This window comes from Grampus griseus, assembly GCF_964374135.1.
Source record: "Grampus griseus genome assembly, chromosome: 8".
NCBI lineage: Eukaryota > Metazoa > Chordata > Mammalia > Artiodactyla > Delphinidae > Grampus > Grampus griseus.
The window spans coordinates 10353139-10377378 of NC_139002.1; the positions used below are offsets into that span (position 1 = coordinate 10353139).

The following is a 24240-nucleotide window of genomic DNA, read 5'->3' on the forward strand; positions in this document are numbered from 1 at the left end:
GAAATCTGGAAGGTCCTGCTTCCTCTGCCTGTCAGCGCTTGAGGGCAGTTCTAGCTCCTTCTTTGGCATTCCCACCACTTTGGCACAGTGCAAAACAAACGTGTGGCAAGCAATAAATAGCTGCTGACTACTTAATTATTACCACCTTCATCAACTAATGGTAAGATAAGTCTGTAGCAAATCTTCAATGAGCCTTGTATCTGCAGCGAGAGCAGGAGGGCTGCTAAAGTGGGTTAGGGCTCCCAACTGGGTTCTCTATAGCATCCATATACACTCATTTTGGAGTCGTGCGTAAAGCAACACTCGCCTATTAAGAATAAAAGCATATGGGAAACAGAGCACAAGTACGGTGCAGCACTAGTGCTGGGGCTGGGCTCAGGAGTCTGGGTCCAGCCCTGGCTCTGCCACTAACTCGGCAGCACACAGAGCAAGTAGCCTCACCGTTCTGAACCTCAGTTTGCTGAGTGTGCTGGATGACCACAAAGGCCCCTTCTGGCCTTAAACATGCAAGGAAGCTGAGTACGGTTTAAGTAAGTAAGGATATCTGCAGGGAAAATCAGTTTGAAAGCTCAGTGATGGGCGGAGAAGGGAGTTGCATGAACTGAACCAGGAGGGAGTAGAGGACGAGTGTCACTCAGATACCTGGAGAGGCGTTTCACGGGCAGAGACAGAAACCGTCCTGGCCCACTTCTGCAGACTCCTGTTGAGCCCTGCTTCCTTTCACTGTTACTCTGTCTACAGCTTATCATTTTATCATCGTCTATAATTCTACTAATAAAGTCATGGACCAACCCTGACAGCAAAAAGAGGCCTAAAAGATGATCTTGTCTGGACTTCCCTCGTGGTCCAGTGGGTGAGGCTCCGCACTCCCAATGCAGGGTGCCTGGGTTCGATCCCTGGTCAGGGAACTAGATCCCACATGCGTACCGCAACGAAGATCCCGCATGCTGCAACAAAGACCTTGCGCAGCCAAAATAAATAAATAAATAAATATTTTAAAAGAAGTCAAGAGACACGTATAAAGCCACAGAGGTATTTAACAGCATTGCAAAAAATAAAACTCTAGTCAGCATACTCTTAGAGCAGAGTTCTGCCCACAGCTGCCCTTCGGGTCCGAGAATATAAACTCCTAGAGCAAAGAGGAGGTATTTTACATTTTTTTCCTAGCCCTTTGGTGCACTCACTCATAATGAGGATAACTACTAACCACAGTTCATTCCATAAAATGTATGCGTTCTGTGCTGTCGTCGAGTGTTTTCTAGGTACCAGCTCTGTTCTAACCAGAGACATAGTAGCGGCCCAGGCCCCTGCTCCTAAAGACCTCAAATTCTTGCGGCTTAGCAGTAGAGCTGCAGAGATGGGATACGGATCATCGACAAAGACAACCTAAAAAACAGGATCATTTCAAAAGTGACAAATATAATGAAGATAATAAAATTGGGTGGTGAGAAGAGGAATCTCAAAAAAGAAAACAATATGTCGAGTTCACATCAGTATTAAGTGGCAGAGTCTACCAAAGCAGACTTAAATGTTTGCTTTCCTATTTTCCTAAATATTAAACATGTCTCTTACACAGTACATATTCAAACAATATTTATCACTGATGTTGATGGGGATAAAACAGATCACAATATTCCTACTAATATAAGACTAAGTGCTAAAACAGATCACAATATTCCTACTAATATAAGACTAAGTGCTCATAAAATATTCAGATATAACAAGTTAAAGTGTTTCTCAAACTATAAGTTCCCCAAGTAAGTGTCATGAAAGATGGCAGAAGCATCACAGAGCACACACAAAATCAATCCTGATCTCACAAATGCTTCATATGTTTTTAAACTTAATTTTTATGTAATTTTTAAAGGTAACTTTCATTTAGTTATTACAAAATATTGGCTGTATTCCCCATGTTGTACAATACATCCTTGAGCCTATCTTACACCTAACAGTTTGTACCTCCCGCTCCCCCCCACCCCCCGTCATCTCTCTCTTAGAGACTCTTTAAATCTTACCTTGGCTCCTTCTTACAACTTCTCATTTTTCTAGAAGTTCTCTTTCTGCATCTTCTCCCTAGCACCAAAAGCATCTTCTCGCCTTATTATCCTGCATGTCAAAGAATGTCACTCATCTCAATCTCAGAAGACAATCCTGCCCTCCAGCATTTAGTCCTCCAACAGAGCCTTACGGCAGCCCTGATTAAGCTGAAATCAAAGATTCATGAAGCCACATCACAGGAAACTCAGCATGGGCAAAATACGTGTAACACCTGCAGCGCTGGTTACTTGGCCCCCTCCCTTTCCCGTAAGAAGGGGGATCAGGTTCCAGAAGTGCATGGGGAAATACTGAGACAGGACAGGCTGCCTTAGCTATCACACACTGCCCTAACCACCCTCTGGACCACTATTTTTTCCAGGTCTGCCAACCCCAAGTGACTCAGCAAAGGTGGTGCAATGACAAAAAACCACAAGTCCCAGGGCCTGTCCTTCAGATCAGATAAACTTGGCCCCAAAGGACACCAATATGAAAACACCTCTTTCCCTTGAATTTGAAGGGGAGGGAGATAAAAGGAAACGATCAGAAAAGTGAGCACGTACTGTGCACAGACGAGAGATGCCTTGCCTTTCTTAGTTCATCTTCAAACCAACCTGCAAGGTGGGGATTATCATGATCCTCCATTTATGTGGGAGGAAACTGATGATGCAAAGCAGCCCGAGGGAAGAAAACTTGCTTCAGGCTGGAATTTTACCCCATGGAAGCAGGCTGGAATTTGCTACTGGAATAAAATTCAAAGGCAGCCCCTGGGAAGTCATCTGTGTAGATAGAGTGAGGAACAGAATCGGCCTGGGAAGTTACGGACAGTATTTTGCAGAGGAACAGGCTTGGGAGAGGTAGAAACATTCTCTTCCTCAGCTGCCCCCATCACTCTCTAATTCACAATCAGTCGCCACCTGTGCCTCCAGACCCTTCATCGCTCAGCCACAGGTGGGCTTATCCTGTCCTCAACCAGAACAGGGCAGGCCAAGTCTCTAAGTCTCTGTGACGTGGATGGATCTAACCCGACCGCGGACATTAAGACAAGAATCGTATTCAATACGCAAATTAAAATTCCTTGCTGGTAAATGTGAGTCACCGTCCCATGGCCAATGGGACCTCACTTGCCCTATGGGACACCCAGGGTTTAAAAATATATGTATATGTACATATACGTATGTGTATAAATGCACGCATACATATGTAATATTTACATGTATTAAATGCGCAATATATTTATTTTTAAAGGTTCGTTCATTCAGTCATTCTCCATTACCTATCCACTTAACCCGGATGAGTGGGGTTTGGAGTTCCCTGCATGGTGCCAACTATTTCGGGTTTTTTTGTTTGTTTGTTTGTTTGTTTTTGCCAGTTCCATGGGGAGCTTTGACCTAGGATGTCTTTTTGGTATCACCCGGGTTGAGGCAAAGGTGCTGAGACTTTGGACTCCCATATCAGCTCATCATTGGCCACAGCATGTCTCTTTTATTTTTTTTGAATTTTATTTATTTTTTTATACAGCAGGTTCTTATTAGTTACCTTTTAACACATATAAATGTATATATGTCAATTCCAATCTCCCAATTTATCCCACCACCACCACCCCACCCCACTTTCCCGCCTTGGGGTCCATAAGTTTGTTCTCTACATCTGTGTATCTATTTCTGCCCTGCAAACCAGTTCATCTGTACCATTTTTCTAGGTTCCACATATATGCATTAATATACGAAATTTTGTTTTTCTCCTTCTGACTTACTTCACTCCGTATGACAGTCTCTAGATCCATCCACATCTCTGAAAATGACCCAATTTCGTGCCTTTTTATGGCTGAGTAATATTCCATTGTATATATGTACCACATCTTCTTTATCCATTCATCTGTCAACAGGCATTTAGGTTGCTTCTATGACCTGGCTATTGTAAATAGTGCTGCAATGAACATTGGGGTGCATGCGTCTTTTTGAATTATGGTTTTCTCTGGGTATATGCCCAGTAGTGGGATTGCTGGGTCACATGTTAATTCTATTTTTAGTTTTTTAAGGAACCTTCGTACTGTTCTCCATAGTGGCTGTGTCAATTTACATTCCCACCAACAGTGCAAGAGGGTTCCCTTTTCTCCACACCCTCTCCAGCATTTGTTGTTTGTAGATTTTCTGATGATGCCCATTCTAACTGGTGTGAGGTGATACCTCATTGTAGTTTGGATTTTCATTTCTCTAATAATTAGTGACGTTAAGCAGCTTTACATGTGCTTCTTGGCCATCTGTATGTCCTCTTTGGAGAAATGTCTATTTAGGTCTTCTGCCCATTTTTTGATTGGGTTGTTTGTTTTATTAATATTGAGCTGCATGAGCTGTTTATATATTTTGGAGATTAATCCTTTGCCCATTGCTTCATTTGCAAATATTTTCTCCCATTCTGAGGGCTGTCTATTCATCTTGTTTGCAGTTTCCTTTGCTTTGCAAAAGCTTTTAAGTTTCATTAGGTCCCATTTGTTTATTTTTGTTTTTATTTCCATTACTCTAGGAGGTGGATCAAAAAAGATCTTGCTGTGATTTATGTCATAGAGTGTTCTCCTTATGTTTTCCTCTGACTTTTATAGTGTCCGGTCTTATATTTAGGTCTCTAATCCATTTTGAGTTTATTTTTGTGTATGGTGTTAGGGAATGTTCTAATTTCATCCTTTTACATGTAGCTGTCCAGTTTTCCCAGCACCACCTATTGAAGAGACTGTCTTTTCTCCATTGTATATCCTTGCCTCCTTTGTCATAGATTAGTTGATCACAGGTGCATGGGTTTATCTCTGGGCTTTCTATCCTGTTCCATTGATCTATATTTCTGTTTTTGTGCCAGTACCATACTGTCTTGATTACTGTAGCTTTATAGTATAGTCTGAAGTCAGAGAGTCTGATTCCTCCAACTCCGTTTTTTCTCCTCGAGATTGCTTTGGGTATTCGGGGTCTTTTGTGTCTCCATACACATTTTAAGATTTTTTTATTCTAGTTCTGTAAAAAATGCCATGGGTAATTTGATAGGGATTGCACTGAATCTGTAGATTGCTTGGGGTAGTATAGTCATTTTCACAATATTGATTCTTCCAATCCAAGAACATGGTATATCTCTCCATCTGTTTGTATCATCTTTGATTTCTTTCATCAGTGTCTTATAGTTTTCTGAGTACAGGTCTTTTACCTCATTAGGTAGGTTTATTCCTAGGTATTTTATTCTTTTTCTTGCATTGGTGAATGGGATTGTTCCCTTAATTTCTCTTTCTGATCTTTCGTTGTTAGTGTATAGGAATGCAGGAGATTTCTGTGCATTAATTTTGTATCCTGCAACTTTACCAAATTCATTGATTAGCTCTAGTAGTTTTCTGGTGGCATCTTTAGGATTCTCTGTGTATAGTATCATGTCATCTGCAAACAGTGACAGTTTTACTTCTTCTTTTCCAATGTGTATTCCTTCTGTTTCTTTTTCTTCTCTGACTGCCATGGCTAGGACTTCCAAAACTATGTAGAATAATAGTGGTGAGAGTGGACATCCTTGTCTTTTTCCTGATCTTAGAGGAAATGTTTTCAGTTTTTCACCATTGAGAATGATGTCTGCTGTGGGTTTGTCGTATATGGTCTTTACTATGTTGAGGTAGGTTCCCTCTATGCCCACTTTCTGGAGAGTTTTTATCATAAATGGGTGTTGAATTTTGTCAAAAGCTTTTTCTCAATCTATTGAGATGATCATACAGTTTTTCCTCTTCAATTTGTTAATATGGTGTACCACATTGATTGATTTGCGTATATTGAAGAATCCTTGCATCCCTCGTATAAATCCCACTTGATCACGGTGTATGATCCTTTTAATGTGTTGTTGGATTCTGTTTGCTAGTATTTTGTTGAGGATTTTTGCATCTATATTCATCAGTGATATTGGTCTGTAATTTTCTTTTTTTGTAGTATCTTTGTCTGGTTTTGGTATCAGTGTGATGGTGGCCTCATAGAATGAGTTTGGGAGTGTTCCTTCCTCTGCAGTTTTTTGGAAGAGTTTGAGAAGGATGGGTGTTAGCTCTTCTCTAAATGTTTGATAGAATTCACCTGTGAAGCCATCTGGTCCTGGACTTTTGTTTGTTGGAAGATTTTTAATCACAGTTTCAATTTCATTACTTGTGATTGGTCTGTTCATACTTTCTATTTCTTCCTGGTTCAGTCTTAGAAGGTTATACCTTTCTAAGAATTTGTCCACTTCTTCCAGGTTGTCCATTTTATTGGCATAGAGTTGCTTGTAGTAGTCTTTTATGATGCTTTGTATTTCTGCGGTGTCCGCTGTAACTTCTCCTTTTTCATTTCTAATTTTATTGATTTGAGTTCTCTCCCTCTTTTTCTTGATGAGTCTGGCTAATGGTTTATCAGTTTTGTTTATCTTCTCAAAGAACTAGCTTTTAGTTTTATTGATCTTTGCTACTGTTTTCTTTGTTTCTATTTCATTTATTTCTGCTCTGATCTGTATGATTTCTTTCCTTCTACTAACTTTGGGTTTTGTTTGTTCTTCTTTCTCTACTTCCTTTAGGTGTAAGGTTAGATTGTTTATTTGAGATTTTTCTTGTTTCTTGAGGTAGGCTTGTATAGCTATAAACTTCCCTCTTAGAACTGCTTTTGCTGCATCCCATAAGTTTTGGATCATCGTGTTTTCATTGTAGTTTGTCTCTAGGTATTTATTGATTTCCCCTTTGATTTCTTCAGTGACCTGTTGGTTATTTAGTAACATACTGTTTAGGCTCCATGTGTTTGTGTTTTTTACGTTTTTTTCCATGTAACTGATTTCTAATCTCATAGCATTGTGGTTGGAAAAGGTGCTTGGTATGACTTCAATTTTCTTAAATTTATCGAGGCTTGATTTGTGACCCAAGATGTGATCTATCCTGGAGAATGCTCCATGTGCACTTGAGAAGAAAGTGTAATCTGCTGTTTTTGGATGGAATGTCTTATAAATATCAATTAAATCTATCTGGTCTGTTGTGTCATTTAAAGTTTGTGCGTCCTTATTAATTTGCTGTCTGGATGATCTGTCCATTGGTGTAAGTGAGATGCTAAAGTCCCCCACTATTGTGTTACTATCAATTTCCTCTTTTAGAGCTGTTAGCAGTTGCCTTATGTATTGAACTGCTCCTATGTTGGGTGCACATATATTTATAATTGTTATATCTTCTTCTTGGATTGATCCCTTGATCATTATGCAGTGTCCTTCCTTGTCTCTTGTAACATTCTTTATTTTAAAGTCTATTTTATCTGAGTATTTCTTCTCCAGCTTTCTTTTCATTTCCATTTGCATGGAATATCTTTTTCCATCCCCTCACTTTCAGTCTGTATGTGTCCATAGGTCTGAAATTGGTCTCTTGTAGACAGCATATATATGGGTCTTGCTTTTGTATCCATTTAGTGAGCCTGTGTCTTTTGGTTGGAGCATTTAATGCATTCACGTTTAAGGTAATTATCGATATGTATGTTCCTGTGACCATTTTCTTAATTGTTATGGGTTTGTTTTTGTAGGTCCTTTTCTTCTCTTGTGTTTCCCACTTAGAGAAGCTCCTTTAGCATTTGTTGTAGAACTCGTTTTGTGATGCTGAATTCTCTTAGCTATTGCTTATCTGTGAAGCTTTTGATTTCTCCATTGAATCTGAATGAGATCCTTGCTGGGTAGAGTAATCTTCGTTGTAGATTTTTCCCTTTCATCACTTTAAATATATCATGGCACTCCCTTCTGGCTTGTAGAGTTTCTGCTGAGAAATCAGCTGTTAACTTTATGGGAGTTCCCGTGTATGTTATTTGTCATTTTTCCCTTGTTGCTTTCAATAATTTTTCTTTGTCTTTTAATTTTTGTCAATTTGACTACTACGTGTCTTGGCGTGTTTCTCCTTGGGTTTATCCTGCGTGAGACTCTCTGTGATTCCTGGATTTGGGTGGCTATTTCCTTTCCCATGTTAGCAAAGTTTTCGACTATAATCTCTTCAAATATTTTCTCAGGTCCTTTCTCTCTCTCTTCTCCTTCTGGGACCCCTATAATGCGAATGTTGTTGCGTTTAATGTTGTCCCAGAGGTCTCTTAGGCTGTCTTCATTTCTTTTCATTCTTTTTTCTTTATTCTGTTCCACAGCAGTGAATTCCACCCTTCTGTCTTCTAGGTCACTTATCCGTTCTTCTGCCTCAGTTATTCTGCTACTGATTCCTTCTAGCGTATGTTTCATTTCAGTTATTGTATTGTTCATCTCTGTTTGTTTGTTCTTTAATTCTTCTAGGTGTTTGTTCTTTAATTCTTCTAGGTCTTTGTTAAACATTTCTTGTATCTTCTCGATCTTTGCCTCCATTCTTTTTCCAAGGTCCCTGATCATCTTCACTATCATTATTCTGAATTCTTTTTCTGGAAGGTTGCCTATCTCCACTTCATTTAGTTGTTTTTCTGGGGTTTTATCTGGTCCCTTCGTCTGGTACAATGTCCTCTGCCTTTTCATTTTGTCTATTTTTCTGTGAATGTGGTTTTTGTTCCACAGGCTGCAGGATTGTAGTTCTTCTTGCTTCTGTTGTCTGCCCTCTGGTGGATGAGGCTATCGGTGCCAACTGTTTCTTATTAACCTTCTGAGGATACTACTGAGCTGATTAAGACAGTGAAAGTGAATTATTTGCAAATAGCACCTGTCAAGCAAAGGGGCCTTAATCTAGCAGGCAACTGCAGGTAGAGGCTCTAGAACTCTAGATTCTCTGTGGCTATGAGGGAGAAAAATGCAGTCAACAAGCCCAAAATACCTAAATTCTGAATCACTGCATCAACGATGTTTGTGAGAAACAGAATTTTTGTTTTTGCTGCCCATCCTCTGCTGGAGAAACCAAAGGAACGGTCAATGGTTCTATGTCCAGCAGAAAGTGGAAGGAGCAGAAAAACCCCTGGTTACCCCCATGTTCACAGCTGGGATTCTCCAGACAACTAAACATGAGCCATCTTTGCCTATTCTGTGAAATGACTGAGCTAGACCCTATGTTGTGAGGAAACTGCTTCTGCTCTCCTAAAACAAAATGTCCATGCAACCCCACTTCCTCAGGAAGATCTTCTACAGAGAGGATGTCCTTCACAACAAACGCTGGCCAATCACCAGGACTACCAAATGTTAACGGCTACTGGTGTCCCCTGTGTGGAAGCACTGGCCACATTTTCAAATTTTACATTTATGTGTATGACTTGCATGGACTGCCTAATAGACACTCAATTAAAATCTGTTGTTGAACAAATGAGTGGATGAATAATCAATACACTAGACTAAACCCTTCAAGGGCACAGGCCAGTCAGAGCTCAGTGGCGGGCACAGAGCAGCCAAGCTGTCAGATTTTGCAGAATTTGGACCCGCCTTGCTGTGACGGCCTGAAGGTTTCATGTGTCCCTCCAAATGGGAAGGGAATGGAGGGGAAGTAAAATCCAATCAAAGCTTTTCACAGGGTGAGGCATGCTGAAACAGCCACTTCTCATATTTGGTCTTTACTTACCATTTCCTGTGGATTTTAATGACCCACATCGTCAGCACACAAACATCAGCCTTGGTATAATGCCAGATGTATACATGTTTGTACAATACAGAAAAAGGCCTAAATTAAAGGTGACAGGACACAACCTTTTAGAGTCAGGTTTCCATCATTACTCAGTTGTATGGATGTGGGCGTGTTTCAATTCCCTTAAATCCAAGTGGACATACTCATTACATCCACCCCCTAGGATGCGGGAACAAATGAAGTGGTGGAGCGTCGTGCCAGAAGCATGTTACTGGAAGGCTCGGTGTGTGCCAGGCGCTGTGGTAAGTGCTGGGGCAAATACAAAAGAATAATTATACTCTAGGCCGGCTTCCGGAGCCCGGGGCCTTGTAAATCACGGAGAAAGGGATCAAATCCTCCCCACATTGAGAGATTATCACACTGCTATCGCCAGCACTGCGTTCATTTGTGTCCAAGTGGGCACCATTCTCTGCCGCTCTGACCAGAATCTCCCAACAGCAGGTGTCAGCATCCCCTCTCTCCTCTGCACCTCCCCCCAGGCTCCCCCTTCAAGGCTCCATACTCTATAGTCCCCCAGTTAATGGCATTCCCAACCTGCCTTCAGGGCTCTCATTACACGACATAAAGAAGGGCCATTTGTATTGGCAGCCCTTTGGCTCTTGGCTTCCACTGGAGCAAAGAGGAAGAAAGAAGCAAAACACCAGGAGAACAACTGCCCTGGCACCTGACAGCTGCAGAGAGAGGCCCGGCTTAATACCATGTCTCCCTAGGTCTTGGGAGAGGTCAGAGAAACAGGTGCATCTGCATTCCAGAACTGAATGAAGTCCTACTGTCGGTGGGAGGGGAGTCAGCCCCCAGCTCCACGCCCAACATATCTCTCTCCAGCGCAGCGTGGAAGGCATTCCTTTTACAACTCCTGATTTCCCAATTTTAGAAAACACACTAATTCCCTTTCAGTGATGTGCTCAAGTCACTTGTTTTTAAATAAGTAGGGATCAACGTTGCATTGTTCATTTGTCTACTGTCTTTATCCCCTCTCTAGGATGTAAGCTCTCTAGGGCAGAAACTATTTTGTTCACTATTGGTTCCGGTGTCTAGAACAGCACCTGGCACGTAATCTGTGTTCAGTAAATATTGGTTGGATTAAGTAGGAGGGAAAAAGGGTAGAAGGAAGGGTGCATCTATCACAAAATCCTTCTCTCCTGCGAGAGGAACAACTGTTGTCCTGACCTGGAATCGGAAGACTAGAGAAAATGTACTGTGTTACCACGGCAACCACAGCTCCAAAAATAAAAATAGGCTTCAAAGCTGCCACAGGTCTTTGGTGGGAAAAGGCTAACCACGATTGGTAGACTGTACCTGGGCCCCGGGTTGACTACAAACCGAAATATTGCCCCCAATGTGCTCTTGCTCTCTGGAGCCTCGTTTTGGGAGAGGTCAACCACTCTTCACCTGCTGATGCCAAAGCTGTCTCCCCAGATAGAGAACACCCTTAGAAGAGCGGCCATGTCTGGTGTCTGGGCACTTGCAGTCTGAGGGAAGACACAGTACAAGGGAAAAACCATGAACGAAACCAAAAGACTTAAAACAGACAAACAATACATAGTAATCCAGATTTACATAAATGGCCCACGAGGGCATAATCATTCAACTTCAAGCGGACTTCCTGCTTTGTAAAATGATTTCCAATAGAATTCCGTGAAAATCAAATTTCCTTAGAGTCCTTCATCCATTTGATGATTTATTCACTCCCTAAGTATATGTTTACTACATTCCACGCAAAGAGCTTAGCAAGCACTGAATAAAACAAACGCTGAACACAATTAACTCTGCCCTCACAGCTTCTGATCCAGTGAGAGCTACAATGTGATCAAGTAGTCACAACTTAAGAACACAGATGTAATAAATACGTGAGTCAGGAAATACTTGCTAGAGGGACAATAACTAGGGTAAGATCCAAAGGAGAAGAAGGGCAGGGTGGTCAAGGGGGTCAGTGTTACAAGAGAGGAATTCCACACAAGGGAACAATGTCTGTGAAGACCTAGAAATAAAAGGAAGCATCCAAGGGCTTCCCTGGTGGCGCAGTGGTTGAGAGTCCGCCTGCTGATGCAGGGGACGCGGGTTCGTGCCCCGGTCCGGGAAGATTCCACGTGCCGCGGAGCGGCTGGGCCCGTGAGCCATGGCCGCTGAGCCTGCGCGTCCGGAGCCTGTGCTCCGCAACGGGAGAGGCCATGACAGTGAGAGGCCCGTGTACCGCAAAAAAAAAAAAAAAAAAAAAAAGGAAGCATCCATCCAAGGCACTGAACGGTAACTCTGGCTGCAGGGTGAGCGGCATCAGGGAGCCCAGTTAGGAGGACGCTTGAATAACATATGTGAGAGATGGTGGTGGCCCAGGGAGCCGAGATGGTGGTGGAGATGAGAAGACAGACTTCCTCCAAAGGAAGGAAACTGTGCAAAACTGAAGGGTACCAACCCTCACCTCAAGGAACAGAGTGAGAGGAACTGGTTTGGAGGGAAAGGTGAAGAGTTCAGTTATGGACTGTTCTGAAGAACATTCCAATGGAAATGCCCATCAGCCAGTTGGAGAGATGAGCTGAAGGCTCAGGAAAGAGATGAGGTCTGAGATGTAAGTGTGAGAATCATCACCATGCAGGAATAATTAAATTCAAGAGAGTGAATAAAACAGTCCAAGGACAGTATGTAGATTTAGGAGAAGGAAAGGGGGTGGGGTGAGGGAGAGGGAGGGGAGACAGAGAAGAAGAAATAAGCCTGGATTCAGAACCTTAAGCAGACCAACACTGAAGAGACAGACAGCCAAGAGCAGCCCACAAATTAGAAACTCATTTTCACCACGTTATCAATATATCAGAAAAGTGACATCTCATCAAAGAAACAACAAACCACTGTTCAGCTTATACTAACCAGACTAGCAGACTCAGAAGCCTCATAGACCACCAAAGAAACCTCAGTTTTATAAACTAATGATAACGTGAGCATAATTCTTCAGACACATCTACTAAATTCTGTCTTACAAGATGAAGAAGAAACGTATACTCTCCATTTTACCAAGGAGAAAGACACTGAGGCCCAGAGAGACTAAGTAACCTGCCCAGGACCACACAGCAAAAAATAAATAAATAAATAAACAGAACCAGAGCCTCTACCTCCGATGCTGCCTCAGACAGCCCCCTGGAGTGGTACAAAGGCAGTCATCCTAGGACAACCATCACCCTGCCCCTAACAATGGATGAGGCCTGTCTGAGCTTCCTGGGTTTGCTGATGAAGATATGGCTCCATCCTGGGCCAAGACAGGCTCCTAGGGACATGGGGTGGGCAGAATACGACAGTTAGGTTGCAGGAGATCAGTATTCTAGAGCCATCTCTGCCACTGACCAGCTTTGTCCACTGACCTTGGACTTCTCAGTTTGCTCAAAGGTGAAATGACCACACAAATCTCATCTACCATGAAGACTAGATTCTCTGAGCGAGATGCAGACCAGAACTGTAGGTACTAAGGGGTGACAGCTGAGTGCGAGAAAAGTGAGGCTATTCGGGGGTGAAATCTAGGTCTCAGGACCCTCCTCCCATCTCCCTCCCAGCAGATCTTTTCCTCAGACCTTTTTTTTTTTTTTTATGTTTTAGTCCAAATTCCATATTCTACTGAAATTATCTTTTGCACACTAGTCTCCCCCACAGGGTGTGAGCTCCTCAAGGAAGGGCCACTTGTATCCATCTTTGTGCCCCAAGCACCTAGGACAGCACCTGATTCTCTGTAAGTGCCCCAAAAATGTTTGTTGAACTTGAGAATTACTTCTCCTGAGTTATCTACATTTTCAGCCTAATCTCTCTGGCTGCTAAACAAAAGGTGTGTCAACTAATAGAGGCATTTTGGGAAGGAGTCCAAGCATGGAGAAGGCACTTCAGAGGAATTGTCCAGTGTCCCTAAGAACTTTCTGAACAGGCGGGCCACTTCCTACTCTGCTCACCTCTGAGACTGGCTCTGTCTTCTAACGTGCGTGGTTGCCAATTTCTCCACTGTGTCTGCAGGGCTCCACAGCCTCCACCGGAGAATCAGTGAGCACCAAGTAACTGGTAGCCCAAATCAAGGCTTATCTTACAATCTGGGAGCAACAGCCCAAATTACTAACAATAAGTCTCTGAAGGAATATTCTCAAAGGATAATGACCTGATAGTCTCTCATCTTCACTGAGGACAAAACAAGAGAGAATGAGTTTGAATTATACCATGGGGGATTTCAGTTAGATCTTCAGCAGAATTTTCTCAATAGCAGGTCTCAAAAACATATTAAGAAGTAACCAAGAGAGGAGAGGTGATGCGATCTCTTTCCTGGGGCCCTTTTTTTTTTTTTTATGAGATCTTCACATGTCGAGAAGATGTGTTTCATCATAGACAGAGAAAACACATGGTATCACCCAAGCTAAGGGCAAACTGTTCTCTGGAGAAGCTCCACCCTGTTCAGAGTAACCTTTATTACTGCCATTCCATCCAATCCCAAGAATACAGAAAGGTCAGGAAGAGCTTCCCAGTGTAATGACCCAGCTGGGAAACAAATGCTTGCCGGGTCAAGGCAGGCTGCTTTGAGGGGTCAGACTGGCACTCACGCCAAGCTTGGGTTACAGAGAACAGGAGAACGAGGCTAAGAGGCATCTTCTTTGATGAGAGGGCTCATATCCCCCCCTTTGGAAAAATGTCTCATTCTGATGGTTCCTCCAGAAACAGTGCTTCAGAAATCCTTCTATTTTCCTTATTTCACAGACTTAACCTGTCCTTAACCTTTCGATTTATGTTCTCCCTTACTTTATACAGGTACAAGGTGCAGAAGAGCAGATGAGAAAGGAAAGTCTCAATTAGAAAGAAACTCTGGGGAATTCCCTGGCAGTCCAGTGGTTAGGACTCCACGCTTCCACGGCAGGGGCCAAGGGTTTGATCCCTGGTCAGGGAACTAAGGTCTCACAAGCCACATGGCATGGCCAAAAAAAAACGTCTGAATGAGAAAAAATACCGGGGGACAATACACCAAGCATGCTCCTAATGTTTGGGTTAGCAGAGTAAAATGATGAGCTCTTGTCCTTTTCCCTACTGTCCAAAAGTTTTACAGTAACTAGTTATTTGATCACACATACAATATTCGTTGACTTTTATCATGTAAAAATTTCTTTTAAGACAAGCTGGGGGGACTTCCCTGGTGGCGCAGGGGTTAAGAATCCACCTGCCAATGCAGGGGCCACAGATTCAATCCCTGGTCCAGGAAGATCCCACGTGCTGCGAGCAACTAAGCCCTTGAGCCACAACTACTGAGCCCGCATGCTGCAACTACTGAAGCCCGAGCACCTAGAAGCCCGTGCTCCACAACAAGAGAAGCCACTGCAATGAGAAGCCCGCACACCGCAACGAAGAGTGGCCTCTGCTCGCGGCAACTAGAGAAAGCCTGCACGCAGCAACGAAGACCCGACACGGCCAATAAATAAATACATACATAAATAAAAACAGTAAACTGAGTAAAAAAAAAAAAAAAAAAGACAACAAGCTGGAAAACCCTTGGAGAGACTCAAAAAAGTATTGCTACGTATATCCCCATATCCCCTCCCTCTTGCGTCTCCCTCCCACCCTCCTCATCCCACCCTTCTAGGTGGTCTTAAAGCACCGAGCTGATCTCCCTGTGCTACGCAGCTGCTTCAAAAAAAAAAAAAAAAAACTGTATTGCTAAACTAACCGTCCATCGTCTTTCTGTATTTTCCTAATTGCTGGAGCAAATAATACGTGGGTTACCACACTCACCCCTGCCCAAAGGGGGCCCCAAGGCAAATTCTTTTTGCATAGTTGCAAAAGAAAGTGGAAAAACCAAGTGGGTTGTGGATTATTTTTTTCAGTCCCCTCACTCAGCCCCCACATTTCCTGACTAAACTCTGGAACCAGAAGCAGCAAGACCGAAAAACCTCTGTGGTCAGACCATGGAGGAAGGAGGCACCAGGCTGGAAGAAGCTCCACAGACATGACAGATAGAAATTAGCCCAGACTTTAGGTCAGAGGCCTGAGTTCCAGAGTGTAACCCAGATCTGCCACTGAGACGTGCCTAACCACCCGTTTTCTTTATCTCATCCACAAAATCAGGGTGGAACAACCAGAGCCAGTTAGAATACGTACAAAGGATGCAGAAGAAAGGGCTTCCCAGCATCTGACCCAAAAGATGTATCAGGGCCTCAAATGAAAAAGCCGTGGGTGTCCTCCTCTGTCTCCTCTTTACCACTGGTCTTAGCTAAGGAACAACCACCTCTTCCTAGTGATGATTTTGATGAGATGACCCAGACACATGGTCTGAAAGCAGGGAACAACATTTGACACCAGGGCTATCTTCAGGAGGTGGCACCTGGCTGCCCGCAGTGGCATGGAGGCTGGCAGGTGCAGGCCGTGGCCTGACATCTCTGTGCCCCAGCTTGAAGCATGTCCATCCTGCCTTCCTTCCACATTTGATTTTCTGTTATGCATCCCTGAAGGAAGCTTCACCATCTCCTCCTAGAGAAGGAAGGTTCCTTAGGCTCCAGAGTCACAGGACAAGAGCTCAGAGACCTCCCCCCGCCCCGAAAGGTGTTGAAAAGCATCTCCCTTCACACTAGGTACAACTGCCCCTTAGCGAGTCACTGCACTGATATGGGCAATGGAGGAAAGAATCCCAAGAGAGCAAAGCCTGCAGACTTTGTAAAGCTCTTGTACACACAGCAACCAGGCCAGCACTCCTAGGCTCTCAGGCCAGCTTGGCTCTGTATCTGAACGCCTGCTTCAGCGCCCAGCGGCTCACCCACTGGGGTCAAGGAGGAAATTCCCCACCGGCAGCTCAGCCATTCAAGCGCCCTAAGGAAAACTCCGGAGTTCCCCTAGAAGCACTTATCAGTGGCCAGCATAGCAACTGGCCTATAGACGGTAGCTGGGAGAAACTAACCGAGCGGGGCAGGGTTATCACCTGTTAACCTGCCCCATGAAAATCCCAGCCTCTCCCCTGACACGGAACTGGCACTTCCTGAGTGCATAACCACCACGGAAACTCTCAAAATACCAACTGCCATGGAGGAAACTGGCCAGTGTGAATCAGCCCACGGGGCTTAGATCTACCTTCTCAGTTTCCACAGACTGTTTGAATGTGGAAACCACATCTACAGCCCAAGGTCGGCTGCTTCTCACGGAGCAGTTCACCTACGCCATGTAGCACCACCCTCACACATCCCCGTGCTGACCTCTGGCCTCTGACCTCTACAGACATCCTCAGTGGCCTTCCCATCCTCCCGACCTCCTTCAGAACCTCCCCTTCCACGTGGATGTGATCTCAAACACGCAAGGGCCAACTATTCCCAGGCCCCGGAGAGATGGTTCAGTGTAACTGTAAACAGCCCGGGCTCTGGAATCAAAAGAATGTGATTCAGATCTCACCCTTGCTTCTGTGCGACCAGGAGCAAATGAATCTCTGAACTTCAGGTTCCTCCGCTGTAAAACCCACCCGGGGGTTTGTTGTGAGGATTAAATGTGTATTTAAGGCGCTTAGCAGAAAGTAAGACGCAGTCCCCGCCCTCAAGGAAATAAAGGTCCGGGAGAGAGGTTTTTCCTAGTTTAACCTTATCCAGCACCAATAGTTTATTTAATCTGCTGCCAAATCACAGGTCTCCTGTTTGATGCTTTGTGTGAAGAAAGCCATGAATTACCTCCCTCCCACACTCTCTGTGCTTCTCCTAGATGTCAGGGTCCACACGGAGCTGATGGGTGTAGCCCACATCAGCCTCCTCCCTGGAAACTGAGCTGAAACCGAAAGCAAGACTCCCTCCGAAGGTCAGAGTGAGGGGATGAAGACTTACGATAAATATACCAATGAGGAATAATCGTTACGTGCAAACCCACGTGCCAGCTAGACTGGCACCAGATAGGTAACCAGGCTCACCAGGCTGGCAGAATCAGTGAGAGCTGCCACCTGAGGTCAGGTGTGCAGCAGAACAGAAGTCATGACAGGGTAGATGTGTCACACAGAAGAGGGGACAGAACTGCCATGGGAAAGTGGTGCAAGAGGTAATAATAAGGAGGGCGTCCTGGGGAGACAGAGCAGAGAAGCACTTCTGTGGCCCCCATAAGGACAGCCTGCTGTCGGGCAGCCACACCTACACCCTTGCCCCTTGTCAGCTCTCCTTTCCCCCTCCAGAGAATGATGTCAGGATGCCATCACAGAGACACAAAAGTTGTGTCTCTGTCCAATTCTGACCTCTTGCCATAATCCAGCGGGTGAGAGAGGGACTCTAATCCTCAATTCGGGTTTTGAACCATCACCACAACCAGTTATGGCCAAGGGATTTGGGCAGACACGCAGGTACTAGTTCTAAAAGCCTGCCCCATCAACTTCAGACTACGTTATCCGTGGAGCTCAGAGGGCAACGCGGCCAGCAAAAAACAGTGCCACCTTATGTTAAACAGTGGCTAAGATGACAATTCCCAGCTGTAACAGTAAGTGCTGGAAGAACAGTGCAAGGCTCAGGCCTCTACCTCACACCTGGTTCACACAGAACAGCAAGAATTCGTTGCCTCCAATACCATTCTGAGCATATCTCTCCTGGGTTCCGGAACCTACAATGGCTCCCCGTTGAGTTGAATCCTCTTTGCAGACAAAGCACACTGTCCATAGGATCTCAATACATCTTTGTTGACGGCCTGACTAATTGAAATGCAAACCCTTCAGCATAAATCATAGTCTGTCGGCCCATCACCACACCACCCTCATTTTTCCACATCCCTCATCAAGACCACACTTGGTCATCCATCCCCATCTTCAAGCCAACACACCCAAACTGCCTTCACCAAGAGGCTTCTGGTTCCCCTTCAAAACTCAGCTCTCCACAGAAAGTAGATTCGTGATTGCCTAGGGCTAGGGGCAAGGAGTAGAGGGGGATTGAGGGTAATACATAAAGGGTATGGGTTTCTTTTCAAGGTCATGAAAATGCTGTAAAATGGACTGTGGTGATAGTTACACATATTTGTGAATATACTAAAAACCACTGAATTATGTACTTTAAAACTGACTGAAGTGCATGGCATGTAAATTATATCTCAATAAAGCTGTCACATGTCAAAAAAACTCAGTTCTGGACTCATGTCCTCCAGGAAGTTTTCCCTGATTCATGAATAAGGATAATTTCACTCCAAAGAGGAAAGAAAAAGGAATCATTCACTCAATCGTTATTAATTTACCCATCAATAAACATCTATTGATCATGACGAAAGGCCAAGTACAGTGCTAGACAGTGAAGATCCAAGGATGAAACAGAGAAAATCGGACTCAGAATACTGGCCTCCAAGGTCTCTGCTAACTTCACCATTTTCTCTACTTCTTTCTTCCCAGGATTAAGGAAAAGAAAGGGGTCTCCTGATTCTCTTTATATTTTCATCTTTGTGCAGTTAAAATCCACAAGCTGAGGCCCTCTTGACACCGTGCCTTCTACCACATCAGACAGAATTGCACCGCAGGCCTCAAAGGGGCTTTTCTCTGTTGCAGAGAGGCAGACTTGGGGTGGGGACAGTGAAGAGGAAGGACGCTGCGTGGCCTGGTGTGCTCATTCCCCTAAACCAAGCCTGAGCTGGGTCACTTTCCAGTCACCATATCCAAGTCATGTAACGTGTCAGGAGTCCCAGGTGCTGCTCCAGGACACGTGAGTATGTAACCTATACTCTCAAGCACACATCCACTCCACGTGAGCCACTCACAGAATGATGCCAATAATCCTTCCCCCTTGCACAGCAAGAGGACGTTTACAAAACAGTTCCGCGTCTATCACTTGAGACCTCCCATTCATCCACAGATGGAGCAGACGAAACAGAGGGGAAGGGAGGTGCCCAAGGTTCCACAGCGAAGAAATGACAGACCTTAAAATTTAGACCCACGTCTCCTGACTTGAGTTCCAATTCTCTTCGTGCCCTATTGCCTCTAAATGTCAATTCCTCCTCAGCGGATCATCTTGGCCATTTACAAGCACCCCTTCACTTGACCGCTTCTTTTCTTTCCAAGAAGCCTTCTACTTCCAAGGCCTAAAAGAGATGGGTTTTTGTTTTGGCCACAATCGAGACAGAGTCCAACAGAAGGCAGTTTAACAGTGGTTAAGAGTAGAGATCTGAGTCAGACAAACTTGGGTTTGAATCCAGAGGTTGTCTTTTTATACATACATGCATATATTCTTCTAATCCAGCAAGCCGCCATTGAAAACAACTACCATCTGGGGGTGTGCTGCGCCATGCGGCCTGTGGGATCTTAGTTCCCCGACAAGGGATCGAACCTGGGCCTTGGCAGTGAGAGTGCGGAGTCCTAACCACTGGACCGCCAGGGAATTCCCCAACTGCCAGTTTTTAAACTACTCCTAGAAGGTGAAAACCCTTCCTGATTTAAAAGTATGTTTCCTGCTCCAACAAAAATGAAGATTCCACTCAACCTTTTTTTTGGCCACACGGCTTGCAGAGATCTTAGTTCCCGGACCAGGAATCGAACCCGTGCCCTTGGCAGTGAAAGCGCAGAGTCCTAATCACTGGACGGCCAGGGAAGTCCCTCCACTGCACCTTTAGACAAACTCTCTAAACCAAGATAGACTTCCCTAAATCTAACCAAACCCTCCCCTATCCCTTCCCCGGCTACCAGCGTAAGAATCTTCCCCATATTCTGTCCTCAGTGTACATGGCAGAATCTCAGGATCAAAATAGGGCCTCTTTTAGGGTTTCTCACATTTGAAGGGAAAGCTGACAAACCCGGATGAACTATTTTAGTTCAAGATTAGCTCCCACCAAGCTTGCCCCATTTCCCTCTACTCTCTGGAAAAGGTGACAGGATGAAGTAAGAGTACAGAAAGAATTGCTATCCTCAGGTCCCCAAAAAGCCCCAGAACAAAGCTTTACATCTGCGCCTGCAGGGATAACCACATCCAGTCATTACCACCAAATAAGAGAAAGGAAGCCTGGCAGGCGTAAAACGCTCACCATCTGCGTAACCCAGCCCAATTCCTCAGCGTCCCCTCAACGACACATCTCACCCTGTTCTTATGCCTTCATCTCTACTGTTCCCCTTTCCTGATCTCATGCCCCTGACATTATATTCTTCCTGTTTTCTACTACCTATGTGTACGTGTTGTGGTTTGAGCCTCTTCCTTCCAGAAGTCTTCTTCCTCTCTTTGCCTTACAGTCAGTACCACATGGCACACAGAGTATGTGTCTTCCAAAGATTCCATCTCCTCAATACCAGGGAAACTCACATGCCGTGATTTCTTATCCAAGTCTCCTCCCATCCTCCTTCTCAACTTCCACATCCCCACACTCTACCCAGCTCTACCCACCCTCCCTCCCTGCCTCCTGGCCATAGCACCGTTAGCTGGTATCAGACTGAACTCACAAGAACATCCAATAAATACTTGTTGAACTGAAATGAATGGAATTGAACAGACTAGGAAGAGGAGTCCCGGGGAAGGTGGCCAATCACTTGCCTGTCCCACGCAAAGGCACAGACCACTGTTTGGAGACAGGGCCCTAGAGCCTGAAGGTAAATGCGGAGGGTCCAAGACATCAGTGCACCACTGAGGACTGCCCACCTCCTCCACCAGGCAATGGGCTTGGCTCAAACACAACCCCTGGCCAAGGCTGTGTGGAGCTACCCTATGGTCTTCTACACCAGTCCTCTGCGCAGGGAAAGCAAACTCCCCGACTACTCAGATGCCACGCTTGTCCAGACAAAAAGTAGCTGGCACAAACCATCATGGTGCGGACCAGGCCTAGATGTCTAAGAAATGTGACTCACTCAGTGCGAATACTCCGCCACCTCCTCTACACATGGGGGCCAGGAAAGGCAACCTGGGGTGGCCAACAATGAAATAATAAAAATTGAAATGGAGCTTAGAAACTGAAGTCTGAGTGGAGGAGCCACTTAACCTCTCTCGCCTTCTACGATCCCTGTCTGTACAATGGGACTGACAGGGAGTAGCGACCTCAAAGAGGTTTCGTGGGGACTAACTGTGGAGATGGACTGTGATGTGCCCATCATACTGACCGAGAATGATAAAGGCTCGGTAAACATCAGCTGCTACGGCTGTTACTATTCATGTTGCTGTGAGGATCCAATGGGATGGAACGCAGCATGAAGCCCCGAGTACCCGTGTAATGGAAAGTCACCGGCCCCCCGGCCTGGACTGGGGAGATGGGTGGCACGTGGGGAAGCCGTCCGCCCTGGCGAAGGGCTCCTGCAATCCTCGGCGAGGTTCCCCGGGGTGCCCTGGGCACCCCCCACCCCACCTCCCCGACGGCTGTGGGGAGGCCGGGGAGGAAAAGGGAAGACGGCTGGGGCGGGACAGGCACGTACCTGCTTTCGCTGCACTCCTTCCGCTCACTCACCCGCAGCCACTTGCGGAGGAGGAAGCGTTTGCGGCGCGGGGAAGCGCTGGGCGTGGAGCAGTTGGACCACGGGGTGTCCTCGTCGCTGGAGGGCGTGATCTCGATGGACGGCAGCTGCAGAAACTCCTTGCCCGGGGCCAAGACGCCGGGCAGGTCCCGGCTCAGCCCGGCCTCCAGGCTCGGCTCCTGCACATTCTTGGTGCGGCGCATCTTGAAGCGCCGGCGGCGGAGCGTGGGGGTCGACGAGCTGGACCAGACCCGGCTGCCCTCGGGCGCGCCCGGCGGCTCGGGCACCTGCAGGGCGGGCGGCTGCAGGCTCTCCATCATGTTGGCCGCCGGCATGGGGCCCGCCGCCTCCGCCCGGCGCCTCGCCGCCCGCCGGGCCCGCTCCCCGCCCCTCGCCCGCGGCGCCCGGCCTCTCACGTTAGGAAATGCTCGCCGCTCGAGCCGCGAGCGGAGCAAGTTCGTCTCCCGGAGCGCCGCGCGGGAAGGGGGGAGCGCTGGGGCTCGCGGCGCGACCTCCCCGGAGTCTAAGTCGGCCGCCCGGCCGCCCTCCGGGGCTCCCCTCGGGCGCCCGCTGCTTTTCCTTCGGCGGCGCTCCCTCGCCGGCTGGCGGCGGCCGTGCCCGAGCGGGACTCGGCGGCCCGGGCCCCAAGGGGCGGCTCGGCAAACTCTCAGCGGTTTGCGTTCGGCGGACTAGGCTGGGGAGCCGGTCTTGGCGCTGCAGGGAGGCAGAGAGCGGGAGGAGGAGGCAGAGGGAGAGAGAGAGAGAGAGGAAGCAGACGCTGGATGAAAACAAAAGAGGAGGAACAGGGGGCGAGGAGCGAGGGTCACGTCTGTCCAGAAAGGGCGTGCACAGGCGGCGACGGCTGGCGTAACTGTACCCGGGATCCCTGGGGAGGGACGCTACCTCCGAGCCAAGGCTGCTCCAATCAGCCGAATGAAATAGGATCACAGCCCAAACTTTCTCAAAGCGACGGCTGGCCAGGCAGCTCTCATTAATCTAACTCCCTGCTTTTTCTTTGAGGGGGAGCAGGGGAAGGGAGGAACCGAGGAATTCAGTCAGGATACAGGGTTGAGGGAAGACTAGGGACTCTTCGGCTGGATCTCCTCTCCTGAGAAAGGTGCTCTCTCTGAATAACTTGGGGTGCAGGGGGGGTGCAGTTCTGGACACCGCTTCCAAAATGACAGGCTGAGAAGAGAGGACAGCTCTGTGGAATAAGCCGAGGACAGCAGACATGACATATGGAGGAAGGACAGACAGTAGGACCTGAGAGACACAGGACACACAGGACCAGTCAGGAAAAGGGAGTGATCTCCGTGCATCTGGGTGACCCCGTCAATACCAGAGCCCCATCCCAAGCACAGAATGAAATTAGAGGAAGGTGAGCACCCAGAAGGTGAAGCATACAGCAAAGTGAGTCTCAGGGAGCTAAGGGTATTCCCTTTACGTTCCTGGGGGCTGGATCAAGTCTGCTTCAACCTGCAGGGGGCATGGACTGCGTCACAAAACGTCTGTATGTCCCCAGGTCATGGACCCTCGAAAGTGTGGGTCAGTCCTGTCGTGTCCCAAGCTATGCTGAACCCCTCACTCCCTAGACCCAGGTACCACCCTAAGAGATTGGCCCTAGAACTGATCCACCTCACCGAGGAGCCCTGTTCAGGACTGAGTCTAAAGCAGCCCAGCTCCTAGATCATAGACTGTTACCGCCCATCTTTCCTCCCAGCCCACAGCGCATGTGCCTCTCCAGTAAGTCCTGCACGTGAGAGCCAAAGTAGAGATGATGGCTTTCAAAGAGACCAGCAGGAGTACAAATAGTGCATCATTAAGTCCACAGTGCAATTCACCCAATCCTCTCTGCCCCTCTCCGTGAGTCCAGTAGGGAAACAATGCCCAGCTTCTGTGCCAGCATGAAGGTCATGAGAACATTTCACAAGTGTCCCAAAGCTGAGGGAAAAAAATCACATTCCTAAAGACCACCAGAACTCACTGTAAGAAAATATGTCCCTGCAGTTCAAGTGTGACAGCTGGCCATGGGTCCACCATGCCCTGCAATGACACATGGGGGGAGCTCCAGGCATTGTGACCCTGCACAACCTCCATGAGGCCAGGAATCTGAGGGAAGTATGTTTTGCTCCAGAAGAGAGAGAGACTGAAGCCGAAATGCCAGAGCCAGGCCCACCTGTAAATGACTCCCTGGAACAGCGGGCCTGTCTTATTTCTGACCCTTCTCCACATCCGGCCACTGGCTCTCTCAAGGGTGGCTTGG

The 24240-nt window shown here is 46.4% G+C and overlaps 1 protein-coding gene across 2 annotated transcripts in view; it reads right to left on the bottom strand.

The window, feature by feature from the left end:
* Positions 1-22312, bottom strand: part of GRAMD1B (GRAM domain containing 1B) — a gene marked incomplete at its 5' end in the record, with an annotated part of 176548 nt that extends 154236 nt beyond the window's left edge. For both annotated transcript variants that reach the window (XM_082659711.1, XM_082659710.1), the window contains one exon: positions 21939-22312. In XM_082659711.1, coding sequence (XP_082515837.1) covers positions 21939-22312 — 374 coding nt within the window. The remainder of the gene's footprint in view (positions 1-21938) is intronic.
* Between the last annotated feature and the right edge of the window lie 1928 nt (positions 22313-24240).